The sequence below is a fragment of the Equus przewalskii genome, chromosome 14, assembly GCF_037783145.1.
Source record: "Equus przewalskii isolate Varuska chromosome 14, EquPr2, whole genome shotgun sequence".
Taxonomy (NCBI): domain Eukaryota; kingdom Metazoa; phylum Chordata; class Mammalia; order Perissodactyla; family Equidae; genus Equus; species Equus przewalskii.
In genome coordinates this window covers 59,067,347-59,080,736 of record NC_091844.1, presented here as the reverse complement: position 1 = coordinate 59,080,736, position 13,390 = coordinate 59,067,347, and the positions used below count along the sequence as shown (strand labels likewise).

General features: G+C 35.3%; 1 protein-coding gene across 15 annotated transcripts in view; it reads right to left on the bottom strand.

Moving 5' to 3' along the window:
• The window catches only part of ATL2 (atlastin GTPase 2), a 64,264-nt gene that overhangs the window by 26,455 nt on the left and 24,419 nt on the right, over positions 1-13,390 (bottom strand). For 8 of the 15 annotated variants that reach the window (XM_070574027.1, XM_070574028.1, XM_070574026.1 and 5 more), the window contains exon 2: positions 9,775-10,019. The exons of 2 other annotated variants lie outside the window; for them this stretch is intronic. In XM_070574027.1, coding sequence (XP_070430128.1) covers positions 9,775-10,019 — 245 coding nt within the window. Of the gene's footprint in view, positions 1-7,690; positions 7,779-7,945; positions 8,227-9,774; positions 10,020-10,942; positions 11,151-13,390 lie in introns of those variants that run through there. 5 more of the 15 variants (XM_070574034.1, XM_070574032.1, XM_070574039.1 and 2 more) reach the window with 5 other exon arrangements.

Genomic DNA, 13,390 nt, shown 5'->3' with positions numbered 1-13,390 from the left:
TTTTGGAATGGTAAATGAGCGCTGGCTTCAACTTAAAAGTCATCAGCTGCATTAGTCCCTAACAAGAGTCAGCCTGTCCTTTGAAGCCAGGCACTGACTTTTCCTCTCCAGCTATTAAAGTCCTAGATGGCATCTTCTTACAATATGAGGCTGTTTCGTCTACACTGAAAATCTGTTGTTTAGCGTAGCTACTTTCATTAATTATCTGAGCTAGATCTTCTGGATAACTTGCTGCAGCTTCTACATCAGCACTTGCTGCTTCACCTCACACTTTGAACTTATGGAGATGACTTCTTTCCTTAAACTTTGTGAACCAACCTCTGCTAGCTTCAAACTTTTCTTCTGCAGCTTCCTCACCTCTTTCAACCTTCATAGAATTGAAGAGAGTTAGGGCGTTGCTCTAGATCAGGCTTTGGCTTAAGGGAATGCTGTGACTTGTTTGATCTTCTATCCAGACCACTAAAACTTCCTTCATCTCAGCAATAAGGATGTCTTGCTTTCTTATCATTTGTGTGTTCACTGGAGTATCGCTTTTCATTTCCTTCAAGAACTTTTCCTTTGCATTCACAACTTGGCTAACTTTTGACACAAGAGGCCTAGCTTTCAGCCTATCTGGGCTTTCTGACATGTCTTCCTCACTAAGCTTAATCATTTCTAGCTTTTGACTTAAAGTGAGAGACGCGAGGCTCTTCCTTTCACTTGAACACTTAGAGGCAATTGTACGGTTATTAATTAGCCTAATTTCAATATTGTTGTGTCTCAGGGAGTACGGAGGCCCAAAGCGAGGGAGAGAGACGGGGAATGACGGATCAGTGGAGCAGTCAGAACACACACAACACTTATTAAGTTCATTGTCTTATATGGGCGCAGTTTGTGGCACCCTAAAACAATTACATTAGTAACATCAAAGATCACTGATCACAGATCACCATAACAAATATAATAATGAAAAAGTCTGAAATACCGTGAGAATTACCAAAATGTGACACAGAGACACAAAGTGAGCAAATGCTGCTGGAAAAATAGTGCCGACAGACTTGCTCAATGCAGGGTTGCCACAAATCTCCAATTTGTTAAAAAAAATGCAATTATCTGCAAAATGCAACAAAATAAGGTAAGCCTGTGTTTACAGATGACATGATCTTGTATACAGAAAACTCTAAAGAATCCACTAAAAAGCTATTGGAACTAATAAATGAGTTAAGCAAGGCTGTAGGATACAAGATCAATATCCAAAAATCAATCGTATTTCTGTAAACTTGCAATGAACAATCTGAAAATGAAATTAGGAAAATATCATTTATAATAGCATCAAAAAAGGGAATAAATTTAACAAAAGAAGTGTAAAATATACTCTGAAAACTACAAAACATTTTTGAAAGAAATTTAAAAAGCTCTAAATAAATGGAAAAACATCCCATGTTCATGGGTAGGAACACTTCATATTAAGATGGCAATTCCCCAAACTGATCTTTCAGATTCAACCCAATCAGCAACAGAATTCCAGCTCACCTCCCACAGAAATTGACAAGTCTAAATTTATAGAGAATTGCAAGGGACCTAGAATAGACAAACAATCTTGAAAAAGAACAAAGTACGAAGACTCTCATTTCCTGATTTGAAAACTTACTAAAAAGCAACAGTAACCAAGACAGCCTGGTACTCACATTAGATATATAGATCAACAAAATAGAAGTGAAAGTCCAGAAATAAATTCATATGTCTATGATAAACTAATTTTCAACAAGGGTGCCAAGACCATTCAACAGGGAAAGAAGAGTCTTTCCAACAGATGGTGCTGGGACAAATGGAGAGGCATATACAAAAGAATGAAACTGGACCCTTACCTCATACAATTACTATTCATTATTATATATTAATGTATTATTACATATAATTAGTAGATATATTATATATTAATATTTATTCATATGAGTATAGTATTATTCATAAGCCAAAAGGTGGAAACAACCCAAATGTCCATTAACTGATGAATGGATAAATAAAATGTGGTATATCTATACAATAGAATATTATTCAGTCTTAAAAAGGAATGAAGTACCAATAATGCTACAACATAAATGAATCTTTAAAACATGACTCTAAGTGAAAGAAGCCAGTCACAAAAGACAACATATTAGATGATTTCATTTATATGTATGTCCAGAAGAGGCAAATCTATAGAGACAGAAAATAGATTAGTGGTTCCTTGCGGGGGGGGGGGGGGGTTTGGCAGCAGGCCCTGGGGAGACAGGGAGATGGTAGCTAAAGGATACAGAGGTTCATTTTTTTCATTTTGAGGTGATAAAATGCTCTAAAATTGATTGTGGTAATGGTTATGCAACTGTGAATATACTAAAAGCCATAGAACTATGCACTTTAAGTGGATGAATTCTATGATATGTGAATTATATCTCAATAGAACTGTCAAAAGAAAAACAAAAAATCAAATACACTCAGTATACAAACTTAACCAAGACTCCCAGTCATACAAAATCCACCCCATATAATATTACAGAAGTTTAGGAGAAAAATGAATAGTCTACTGGAGATTCTGTTAAATGTCTATATACTACTGCTACGTGGCATAAATCCCATGCAAGCTTTTTTTTGTGTGAGGAAGATTCTCGCTGAGCTAACATCCGTGCCAATCTTCCTCCATCTTGTACGTAGGATGCAGCCACAGCATAACTTGATGAGTGGTGTGTAGGTCCACACCTGGAATCCGAACATGCAAACCCCAGGCCACCAAAGCGAAGAGCACGAACTTAACCACTATGTCACCAGGCCGGTCCCATAAACTTGCTCCTTGATGAAAGAATTACAATGAACATTCTCCAAAGCATCTATAGAAAATGCATCCCATTAGTTATTTTTTAAAAAAGTTTCAAAGAGTGAGAACAAAGAAATCCTGAACTAAAAGTCACGAGTTGAATAGCAAAATTGTTGTGGGGCAATAGGGGAAGAAGAGATGAGGATAATTACTTAAAAGAAAATTTCTCCTCTCAAAACAGTTAATGTTAATATAAAAGGAACCTAAATTATACAAGACTGTTAAACTCCCTAAATGTCTTAAAACTGGTAATTGTCAGTGCCTATGCCTAACAGTACATTACTTAAGATATTCCTCAATAAATGACCTAAATAAAACCAATTACTTTAGAAATAGTAATTTTAACTTACAGGAAACAAAGATTCCAGAACGGGAAAAGATCTTCTGGAACAAATAATTTATGTTCTCTCAAGTCCAAAATCAAAATATGTGATGACACAGGTAGCATAATTTTAATGATATTACAAAATAGGCAGTACATACATTGCGGCTGAAAACTGGAAAGCTATTTCAAAGGCTACAAATGACAGAACATTTTCAGGGAATATACACGAATGCAACCAAGAAAGTCTCTCCTACGACAACACAATAAGGACTCTGAACAATATATTGTAGACTCCTCCATCTCATCTGTTTCTGATTCCTCTAGCTTTGGCAAAATTTGGTGAAGTTTTTCTAAAGGAAATTACTCACACTAATTTTAAACCTACATATGAAAGAACAGAAAATTAGTTTCAATTCAGAAATCAAAATCTAGGGGGGAAAAAAATCCAATGTGCCAATGGAAAGAAAGTAGTCCACAGTCCACATCACTTCTATATCCAACCCCTTAGCTTATATTCAGGGGAAAAAATAAGTCCACCGATTTTTATTTTCCTTATTGACGCTTAAAATTCGAATCAAATTTTGCCTCCTTCTTGCACAGGCAAAAATAGTAACAACATAAAATTTAAAATTTCATCAGCTTGTTACAAAAGTTACATACAGTGTTTCACTTGTAATAAGTGAAGTATTCAAAAGCAAATTCAGTTAAAGTAATAATTAAATGAATAAGCTAAACTTCTACATTAAATCTGGCAACAGTTTTATGAGCATATGAACCTGTATAGCATATGATGACTTAAAATAACAAAATGCAAACTTATCAGAATGGCTAAAACTAAAAAGGCTAACAGTACTGTTTATAAGACGAAAAGTAACTATAAGCCTCTTACATTGCTGGTGGAGGTGTAAATTAGTAAAACCACTTTGGAAAAAAAATTTGGCAGTCCCTTACTAAAGTTCAATAGGTATTCACTCTCTGACCCAGCATTTCTACTCCTGAGTATAAACTCAACAGAAATAAGTGCTTACGTCACCAAGACTTGTACAAGAATGTTCATGGTATCTTTATTCATAATAGACAAAAATTACAAACAACCCATATGTCTATCAACAGAAGAAGGGGTAAAAATTGTGATATCTTCATCCAATGAAATACCACTCAGCAATAAAAAATAACAATTATCGATACAACATGATAACAACATGGATAAACATTTTAGACAATGTTTAGTGGGGGGAGAAAACAGACACAAGAGTGCATACTTTACGATTACATTTATGTGAATTTCAAATGTAGGCAAAACTAATCTATGGTGATATAAGTCAGAATAGTGGTGGACCCTGAGAGCTGGAGATAGTAATAACCGGGAGGGGGAATGAGAGAGCCTTCTGGAATGCTAGTCTCTTTCTTGATCTGAGTGGCAGTGGTTAGAAAAGCATAAGTACATAAAAATTCACTGGTTATACTAAAATTTATGCACTTTATTGTACGTAAGTTATACCAGAAAAACAATAAACAATAAAATGAACCTAGGAAGAAACTTTTAAAAATATTGTTCTTCCTCTAAATACAATTCTTTCCTGGAAAAGAACATGAAACAAACCAAGTTATTCTTCATGGATTCCACACATTTCCCACAAGTCTTACATCTCAGACACTATTAGGCTTAGAGAAAAAGGTGAGATCGAGTTCAGCATCCCATACAGTTTATTCTGAGACATGTATGCTTCTGGCAAATTATATGTAGCAGCACATATGATCCTTAAAGACAGTTCTTACCCCTTATCTCTGGAAGCAGTTCTGGGAGCAGCTCTTTAAATAGTAAAGAATAAAAACTATATATAGTTACCCTTAAAATGCTTCAGCAATAAGTTAAAAATTGGAGTCAAAACTCTTTACTCATTAAGCATAGATATCAGTGGGCAGCAAGAAAAGTTACCTTGCATGTACTCTTGTCAGTCTATTTCAACTTTTGAAGTAAAGACTGAAAAATGCACATTTACAAAAGAATAATTCAGTGTAGTTATGAAAAAGGACCAAACATCATTTTACATAGCAGTCTTGAGAATAAAGGCTTTGGCATCAAATTGCCTGGTCCAGAATCTCAGCCTTGCCACTTACTTTGGGCCTCATTTCTTCAATTACCAAGTTGAAATACTAATATTTCTGTCTAGGGTTATTGTGAATATTGAGTAGATAATCTGTTAAATGTTTAGTAATCAGAGTACCTAGAACTCAGTAAAGATTCAAAAACTGTTACCTTAAAAGATATATGTGCCTGCTCATGGAAGAATACACCACCACCTATGAAGTGGTCTTGCCAAAAGTCGAACCTGAGTCTGATCAAGTCTCTAGATTCAACTGACAATTTACAGGAAATTCATAGGACAAAGGAACATCTAAAACTACACCAACAGGATATAAATCAGCAAACCCCAATTAGGAAACTATAAGACCAACAGTCAGTTTCTTCAAGAACAAACAAACTGCCAAGAAAAAGAGATGGAGGGAAACCTACAAAGAGTTAAAACACTTTAAAGACAACCAATCACAATGTGGACCTCAATTGGTTGGATCTTGATTCAAACAAACTTAAAAAGTAAAGCATCTGAGGCAACTGGAAAAGTGATCACTTATAAAATATTACATAACTTAAGGAATTAATTGATTTTTATGTATGATAACAATATTACTGTAATGTCCAAGAGATACATACTGAAATATTTACAAATGAAATGATATATCAACATACTTCAGAAAATATATAAAGTGAGAAATGAGTTGGGGTACAGATAAAACGAGAAAAAAACAGGAAATGATATAAAAATGGAAGCAACTCTGCACGGAAGTAAGAATCCTTATCTAGAAGGGTTCAGTAACAGTTATCTCCACTACTTAGTGTTTAATATATCCCAAGTATTAAGTTTTACATACATTATATAATTTAACTCTATCAAAATTAAGTTTTGACCTTCCTAAACTGATTCTTAGAAGTGAAATTACTTTTACATGACAATTTGATCAGCATATTTCTAACAATTTCTATTGACACGGGAGTAATTTACTTCACTTTGGAAGCATGTGATTCACAAAAATCAGCTTACTAAAACTTGTAAGATCAAAGCAAATATCCATTGACAGTTAAATGGATAAATAAAATGTGGTATAATCATATAGTGGAATACTAAAGTAACAAAAATAACGAACTATCACTACATGCAAAAACATGGGTACATTTCACAGATACCTTAATGAAATAAACCAAATACAAACCCCTATGGTATGATTTCATTCATGTCAAGTTCAAAAACAGGCAAAACTAGTCTGTGGTGAGAGAGTTCAGAATAGTGGTTACCTTTTGGGGGGTGGATATTAACTGAGAGAGAGAAAACAAAGTGAGGGTTCTATATCTTCACCTACGTAGTGGTAATATGGGTGTATACATATGTAAAATTTCATCAAGCTATATACACTTAAGATTTGTGCACACTTTTCTTTATGTAAATTATACTTCAATAAAAAAGAAGAAAAATTTTTAAAAAGATAAAACACATTTACCCAAACTTCACTCCTAAACAACCAAATCAGCATTTGAAAGGGAAAGAGTACTCTCGAGTAGTATACACAAAAATTTCGAAAAGTCAACCTCCCTCCCACCACCATCACCAATTCCGTCTCTCATTACAGATTTTAATCTCCTCTTGTGTAACTCCCTACTTTTGCACATGAAATAATATGGTGATTTTTTTTAAAATACTGATATAATAGACCTAATAGTTCCACGTAAATTATTTTAACTATTTTATTCCGTAACTTTGAGAGTTACTTTTACAAGTAATACACATTTTACTTACAAATTATTAGGTATATCAACAATACTTGAATTTCTGTGATATTCCTCATATATGACATTCACAGTGAATGTCATATGTGATACCCTTCTAAGTTCAAAATGTTTCCTGTATTACGAATTCAATAAATCAGCAATTCTAGTAACACTCTCATGTTACACATTTCATGGTAAAAGCTTAACTATAATAACTGATTAATTCTGACATGAGGAAATTTATCCTAGAGGAACTTTTAGTTTACCTCTCAAGTTTACAAAAAACTAATTTAAACTTTCCTCCTATACGTCAAGTAAAAACAGCCTAACTTTTCATAATACAAGCAGTATAGCTCAAAAAACAAACTGTACAAGAAGCTATTTACTTCACAAGAAAGTGAGACCTAAAAGTCAGAATTTCCCTTATAATTTGGAAATGTTTGGTAAAAACCTCAGAATATTCTTAGTTTTAAGGACTTAGTTACTAAAGTTTTTGTTTTTAGCCAATATAAAGAGCTTACATTCAGCCTTGTGTTATGTATGATTCCTTTACTAACTACTCAAAATGATAACACTCATCTATTCTTAAATCATAAAGTAAAATATTTACCTTTAGTTCCTTTAGTGAACTGCACCCTTACAAAAAGTGACTCAGGTCAATACAGAAGACATATAAAGTCAGTATAAGCCAATGCTTGTCTCCTACCTTCTTCAGCTAGCATCCCACCTTTGCAGGCATATAATGAATTAAATCCAAAACTATCCCATTGTTATGTCTCCCTTACTTTCATCTCCTAGAAAAAACATGACCCACCACTAAATCAGTATAAGTAGAGGCATGTTATCCCAAAAATTAGACACTGTTTAATGCAATTTTCAATTAACAGAATAAGATTATTTATATCAGGAATTCTACATGGAAACCTTACAAATGAAAATTTAAAAAGATATTTCAGCTTACAAGCCAACAAGCAGGTGTGTATTCACTCAAGGCCTCATAACCTTTCAGAGGCTTCAGTGTCTCCCCCAGGAAAGGGGGAATTCTATTAGTTCAGAGACTGTAAACACATGACACATGTGTGGGCTGCTACTCCCTCCCTACCCCCCCCCCCCGCCCCCGCCAACAGCTACTACTAATTGATCAGAGATGGAATCAGAAATAGCACCTGAGGTGAAACTTATCCGTCATTGCTTGACCAGAGATCTAAGCTTCTTTTCCCTTCTAACATTCTACTGTCTGTGACCTAATTGGAATCAAATACAGCTGCAGTGAACAGCTCAGACACACACAGATACGACATACACAAGCTAACTTAAGGAGTTAGAAACTCAAAGTACAGGAATTGTTTATCATCTTTAAATGTATAGTTTCTTTTTAAAAGAATATGCCACTATTTATACATTTTTCTATTTCAGATGTAAAACTCTGGGAAATAATAAAGTCTAAATGGAAAAACTTTAAAATACTATATCTTTCTCTGTAGTACACTGTAAAATAGTGTTCTTTTATATGAACTACATTCTTGATACTCAGGCATACTTGAACATGCCTAACGAGATACCTAGGAAAAGAATTTACTGACAAGCTTCCTAGAAACATCAACTGAGAATGTTTACCTTATTACTCATCTCAAGATGCATACCCAGTTACAGATTATATAGAACTCGTAAAGGGTAAGCACCTTGACTGGTGCTTAGACAACGACAAAATGCTGTCAAAGTGTTACTGCCACCATCTTCATGTGGCTTCTGAATGTCAAAAGCCCCCTGCAAAGGCCTTCCCCCTAAATGTTCCACTCCAAATTTCCAGTCCTTCTTGGTCCCTATCAAACTCTCATTCCCTCAGTCCAATCTTCAACTGTTAGAAAAACATTCTGATTCAAGTGAAATTTTTTTTCTTTTTTTTTGCTTTTTTTCAGGGGAGAAAGTCAAAGTCAGGGAAGGGGAGGGAAGTAACAATTGTCTAGTAACATCAAAAAGTGAAATGGGTAGAGAGAGGGAGAATCATTGATCAAATAGAAAATAAGTGCTTACCATGGGCCAGTTATTGTGCTAGGCTTGGGAGACATGGTAATCAAGATGAGGCCCACTCCTGACAGAGGTTAAACTAGCCAGGAAAAATAAGGAAAAACTCAAATAGTATCAACGAAACACATGACCTGTGCTGTGAAAGTTGGGAAGAGGATACAACATAGTCTCAAAAACCAGAGGTGGCCTCCTATAAAAAGATTAGTCAAGGGTATAGCAACATATGAGAAATAACACGACACACTCAAGGAAACGCAAAAACTATAGTATACCTGACACACAGAGGCAAGAGATGTGGCTCAGAGATCATGGAAGCCACTCTAAGGAACTGGACTTGATCTTAAAAAGTAATAATCTGAAGGTGACTTATTTGAGGAGCATAGGTGTACTTTTACAAAAGTTTCTTAAGCCTACTTCACCCGTTGTTGTAAAGGTGATCAAGAAGGGGAAGGTGTAGGAAACAGCAAAAAGGCAGAGATGAACAGTACTTCAGAGATTCAGACATCCTGGGTAGGGGCTACAATGCCTGGAACATAGATGCTCAATCATATACATCAATATACACTATACACAAAAGGGAATTAAGGATATGAATAAGAATCAAGAGCTCACACAAACCATCTTAACTGAGAGGTCTTATCAAGAACTGTATTTTTGTAATATTAAAGATATAGTTCTTACTGTTTTTTGTCTTTCTAAGCAAGGTTGATTGGTTGCTAGCTTTTGTTTTTAACTGGGTTCAATTTAAAAGACACTATTCACCTTGTTATACATATATCTAAGCATGAAGTCCAGCAGAAATGATTTCCCTTTACGAAAAGCTCCTGCCACGGATACCACTACTATGTTAAGATCTCGTATGTGCTCCTGTAGCAATATCTGCTCCAAAGCTTCTTCATCAAGCTCAAAATTATGGTCATCTTCATGTGCAAGAACAATCTGTACTGGACATGGTTTCTTCATAACCTCATCAGAGTTTACTAGGTCATCATCTTCATAATTCTCACCTAGAATTAAAAAAAAAGAAACAGGTTAATTCCTGCATTACAAACTTTTCCTAAAGGATCACAACTAAAGCAAATTCCAAATAACTTCCCCCTATTATAGGTCATTTGAAAATAGTTACAAAAAGTGATGTTCAGGTACATTTGGATTTCTCACTCCCTCTATAACAGGACCAAGAATACTGGTAACATTTCTCACTATATATACAGAAAAGCAACAATACTAAGTATGGCCTCTATCTCAATTAGGTCATAAGAGCTAAATGTAAGCAGTAGTTGTTCTTGAGCACTGCATTATTTTATAAACAATTTTTGCTACATATGCACACAGAAGCTAGAAGCTAGATTTGAAGGAGGGCAATAAATTTCACCTAATAATTCAGATTTCGATTTTCCCTGTAGGAATCACCTTGGAAATTACTCCAAGTTACAAAGATTAAAACATATATATGAATTGTAAACATTATTTTTCATTCTGAAACTTAAAAGGCTAAGGTCCTAAGAAGTTTCCAAAAATGACACTCATGATAAAGCAAACAAATCCCTAATTTAGTAAGAGTAACCTAATAGTACAAGCTTCCCTTATTAAAGCAAAACACAGAATTAATGTTTTAGTGGAAGACAAGAAGAACGGTCAGTGAGGTGCAGAGGCATAACTGAGTTTCATCTGCCTCTAGGGCTCTTCTTCACTAAACAACACAGCCACCACTTCAAAATTACGCAGCCCCCCAAAACAAAGGGAGAGTTTACATAGCTCTCCCTTTGTTCATCCAGCACACCAAAAGAAGGCAATCTTTGCAGAGGAGGCTTACTTAACAGCAAAGAAATAACTATAGAACATGTAACAACAGAGATAAATGTCTAAGGTTTAGGTTTCTGTTCTTCAAAAACAAAAACATAATAGTTAAGTTTCAGAGGGTATCTACCTTGTTTGGCTTGATCAACTGCTTGATCCCAAGTAGCAAGAAGTTACTCCTGGGGACATTATCCTCTCTCACATCAACATTTTTAGGAAACTCTCCCCTTGAGCCTGTGTACTAAGTGTCAGTTTCCAATCTAAGGAGACATACAGTATCTACCATACTCAATGCAATGACACTTCCTCCTCTCCTAGGAGATAGTCCGCTAAAGAACGGTGCATTATTAGTCAACAGTGAGACAATACCTTATCCACATAACCACTATTCTCAGAGCAAAGATTATATACCTATATTAATGGATTTTTAATGTCTTTACACAGAGAAACATCTAGCCTACTTGATTTGCAAAGACTATTAGAGCCTTTACCTCCACATCACAAGGCACCTTTAACTGTACACAGCAAAATCAACAACACAATTTCAAAATATGCTGCAAACACTGACAATACAACACAAAGAGCAAGCAATATCAAAAGAGAATCTTTGAAAGTAAAAGCAATCAATATTTAATTTAAAAAGGCAGTATCATTGCCTGCTTCAATGATATACAGATATAGCCAGACATGCTATCTGAATGCACGAAAAGTAAATTTTCCAGGAAAGGTCAACACAGTTAAATTCCAATTTAATGTATACTTAGTGGGCCAGATAAATGACAAAACAGTATGCAAATTGTGTGATTAAAAGCTTCCAAGCTTAATTAGTAGTTAAGACCAAGAACTAGGGAGCAAAACCGCCTAGGTGCATGTCACTTAACTTCTCTGTGCCTTCTTTCTCATCAGTAACGTGGATAATCACAGTACCTACCCCAGAGTTGTCACCAGGATTAAATGAGCTGAAATATGCATGGTACATAGTAAGCACTATAGGTGCTTGTTATTAAGGCAACAGTAATTTTTAAACACTCAATCCCACAGGAGAAGCTTTTATTTACACCTTGAAAGGCTACAACTCTACACTGAAGTTCAATTGACCAGTGTAGCTATGTAATGACATCATTATCCACCCATTTGTTCAGGCACAAATCTGGGGGCTGTCCTTGATTCATCTCTCCTTTTCCTTACCCCTAAATCTAATCAACAACCGAGTTTTTAAATTTGTCTTCATTCAAAATTTCAAATGATACCATCCCTGTTCCCATCATCACCATCTTATCTCACTTAGAGTGGTACCTAATGGGTCTCCCTTCTTGCCCCCCCCACTCCAATTCAATCCAATCTCCACAGAGTAGCAACTAAGTAATGTAGTTAAATATAAATGTGATTAAGTCTCTCTCCTTCTAAAAATCATTATTACAGAGAATTAACAAATAAAATCCCACATATTGTTTTACCAGATCCCGTACTGTCAAATCTCTCCTATCCCATTTGGTGCTACTCTCCCCTTTGTAAACTAAAATAGACAAGCTAGCCTTTTTTCAGGTTCTTATGCTATTAAACTCTTTTTAGACTCATATTTGACTCATGATATTCCTCTGCCTGGACTACTCTTTCCCACGTTGTTCCCCTAATCAATTCATACTTATTCCGTAAGTCTCAGTTTAAATGTCATTTCCTCAGGAATATCTTCCCTAAGGCTTCTAACCAAATAGTCCTTCTATACTCCCCCAATCTTAATCCACCCATCATTTGAATATTTATGTATTTATTATATGTCTCCCCTCCTAGATTGCCAATCCTCTGCTTAAAACCCTTAATCAGTTTCCCACTGTAACCAAAAATATAGAGGGGAAAAAAATGAAAATTCCAAGTTCCTTACGAGGGCCTCTGAAGTCATGTGATCTGGCCCCTGCAATCTGGCTCTCTTGCTGTTCCCTGAACAGGCCAAACCCGTTCCCCCCATTAGAATCTTTGTCCTGTGTTCTCCCCTGTCTAGAATGCTCTGTCCCTAGAAATTCACATGGCTTACTTCTCCATCATCTAGGTCTCAGCTCAGATGTTATCTCCTCATTGTGGCCTTCCTCAACCACTCACAGTCCAAATTACAGGCCCCTCCTCATCACTTTAACAAGACAGGTTTTTTTCATAGCCCTTTTCAATATCTAAAATAACCTCTTTTCATTTGTTTGCGTGAGTACTTTATATCTCCCCCTCCACAGAATGTATCCACCACAAAAATAAGGATCCCAATCATCCTGTTGACCACTCTATCTCCCAGCACCTAGAACACTGCTTGGCACCTAGCAGGTGCTTAATAAATATTTCCTGAATGAAAAATGTACAGATTTTACTCAGGAGTTTTATACCTGCCCCTATCTATTTTATAAGCAAATTTGACAATCATGTAATTATTTTGGGGAAATACTTCTAGCAACTCAAGAGTAGTATATTTATCACAAAGTTACTATTAAAAGTATGAAGCCCCACCAAGTAATACACTTTAATTAGAAAGAATTCAAAATTAGTAAGTGCTAAAATATCACAGTGACCAAATTTGGACATTGTTGATTTTGTT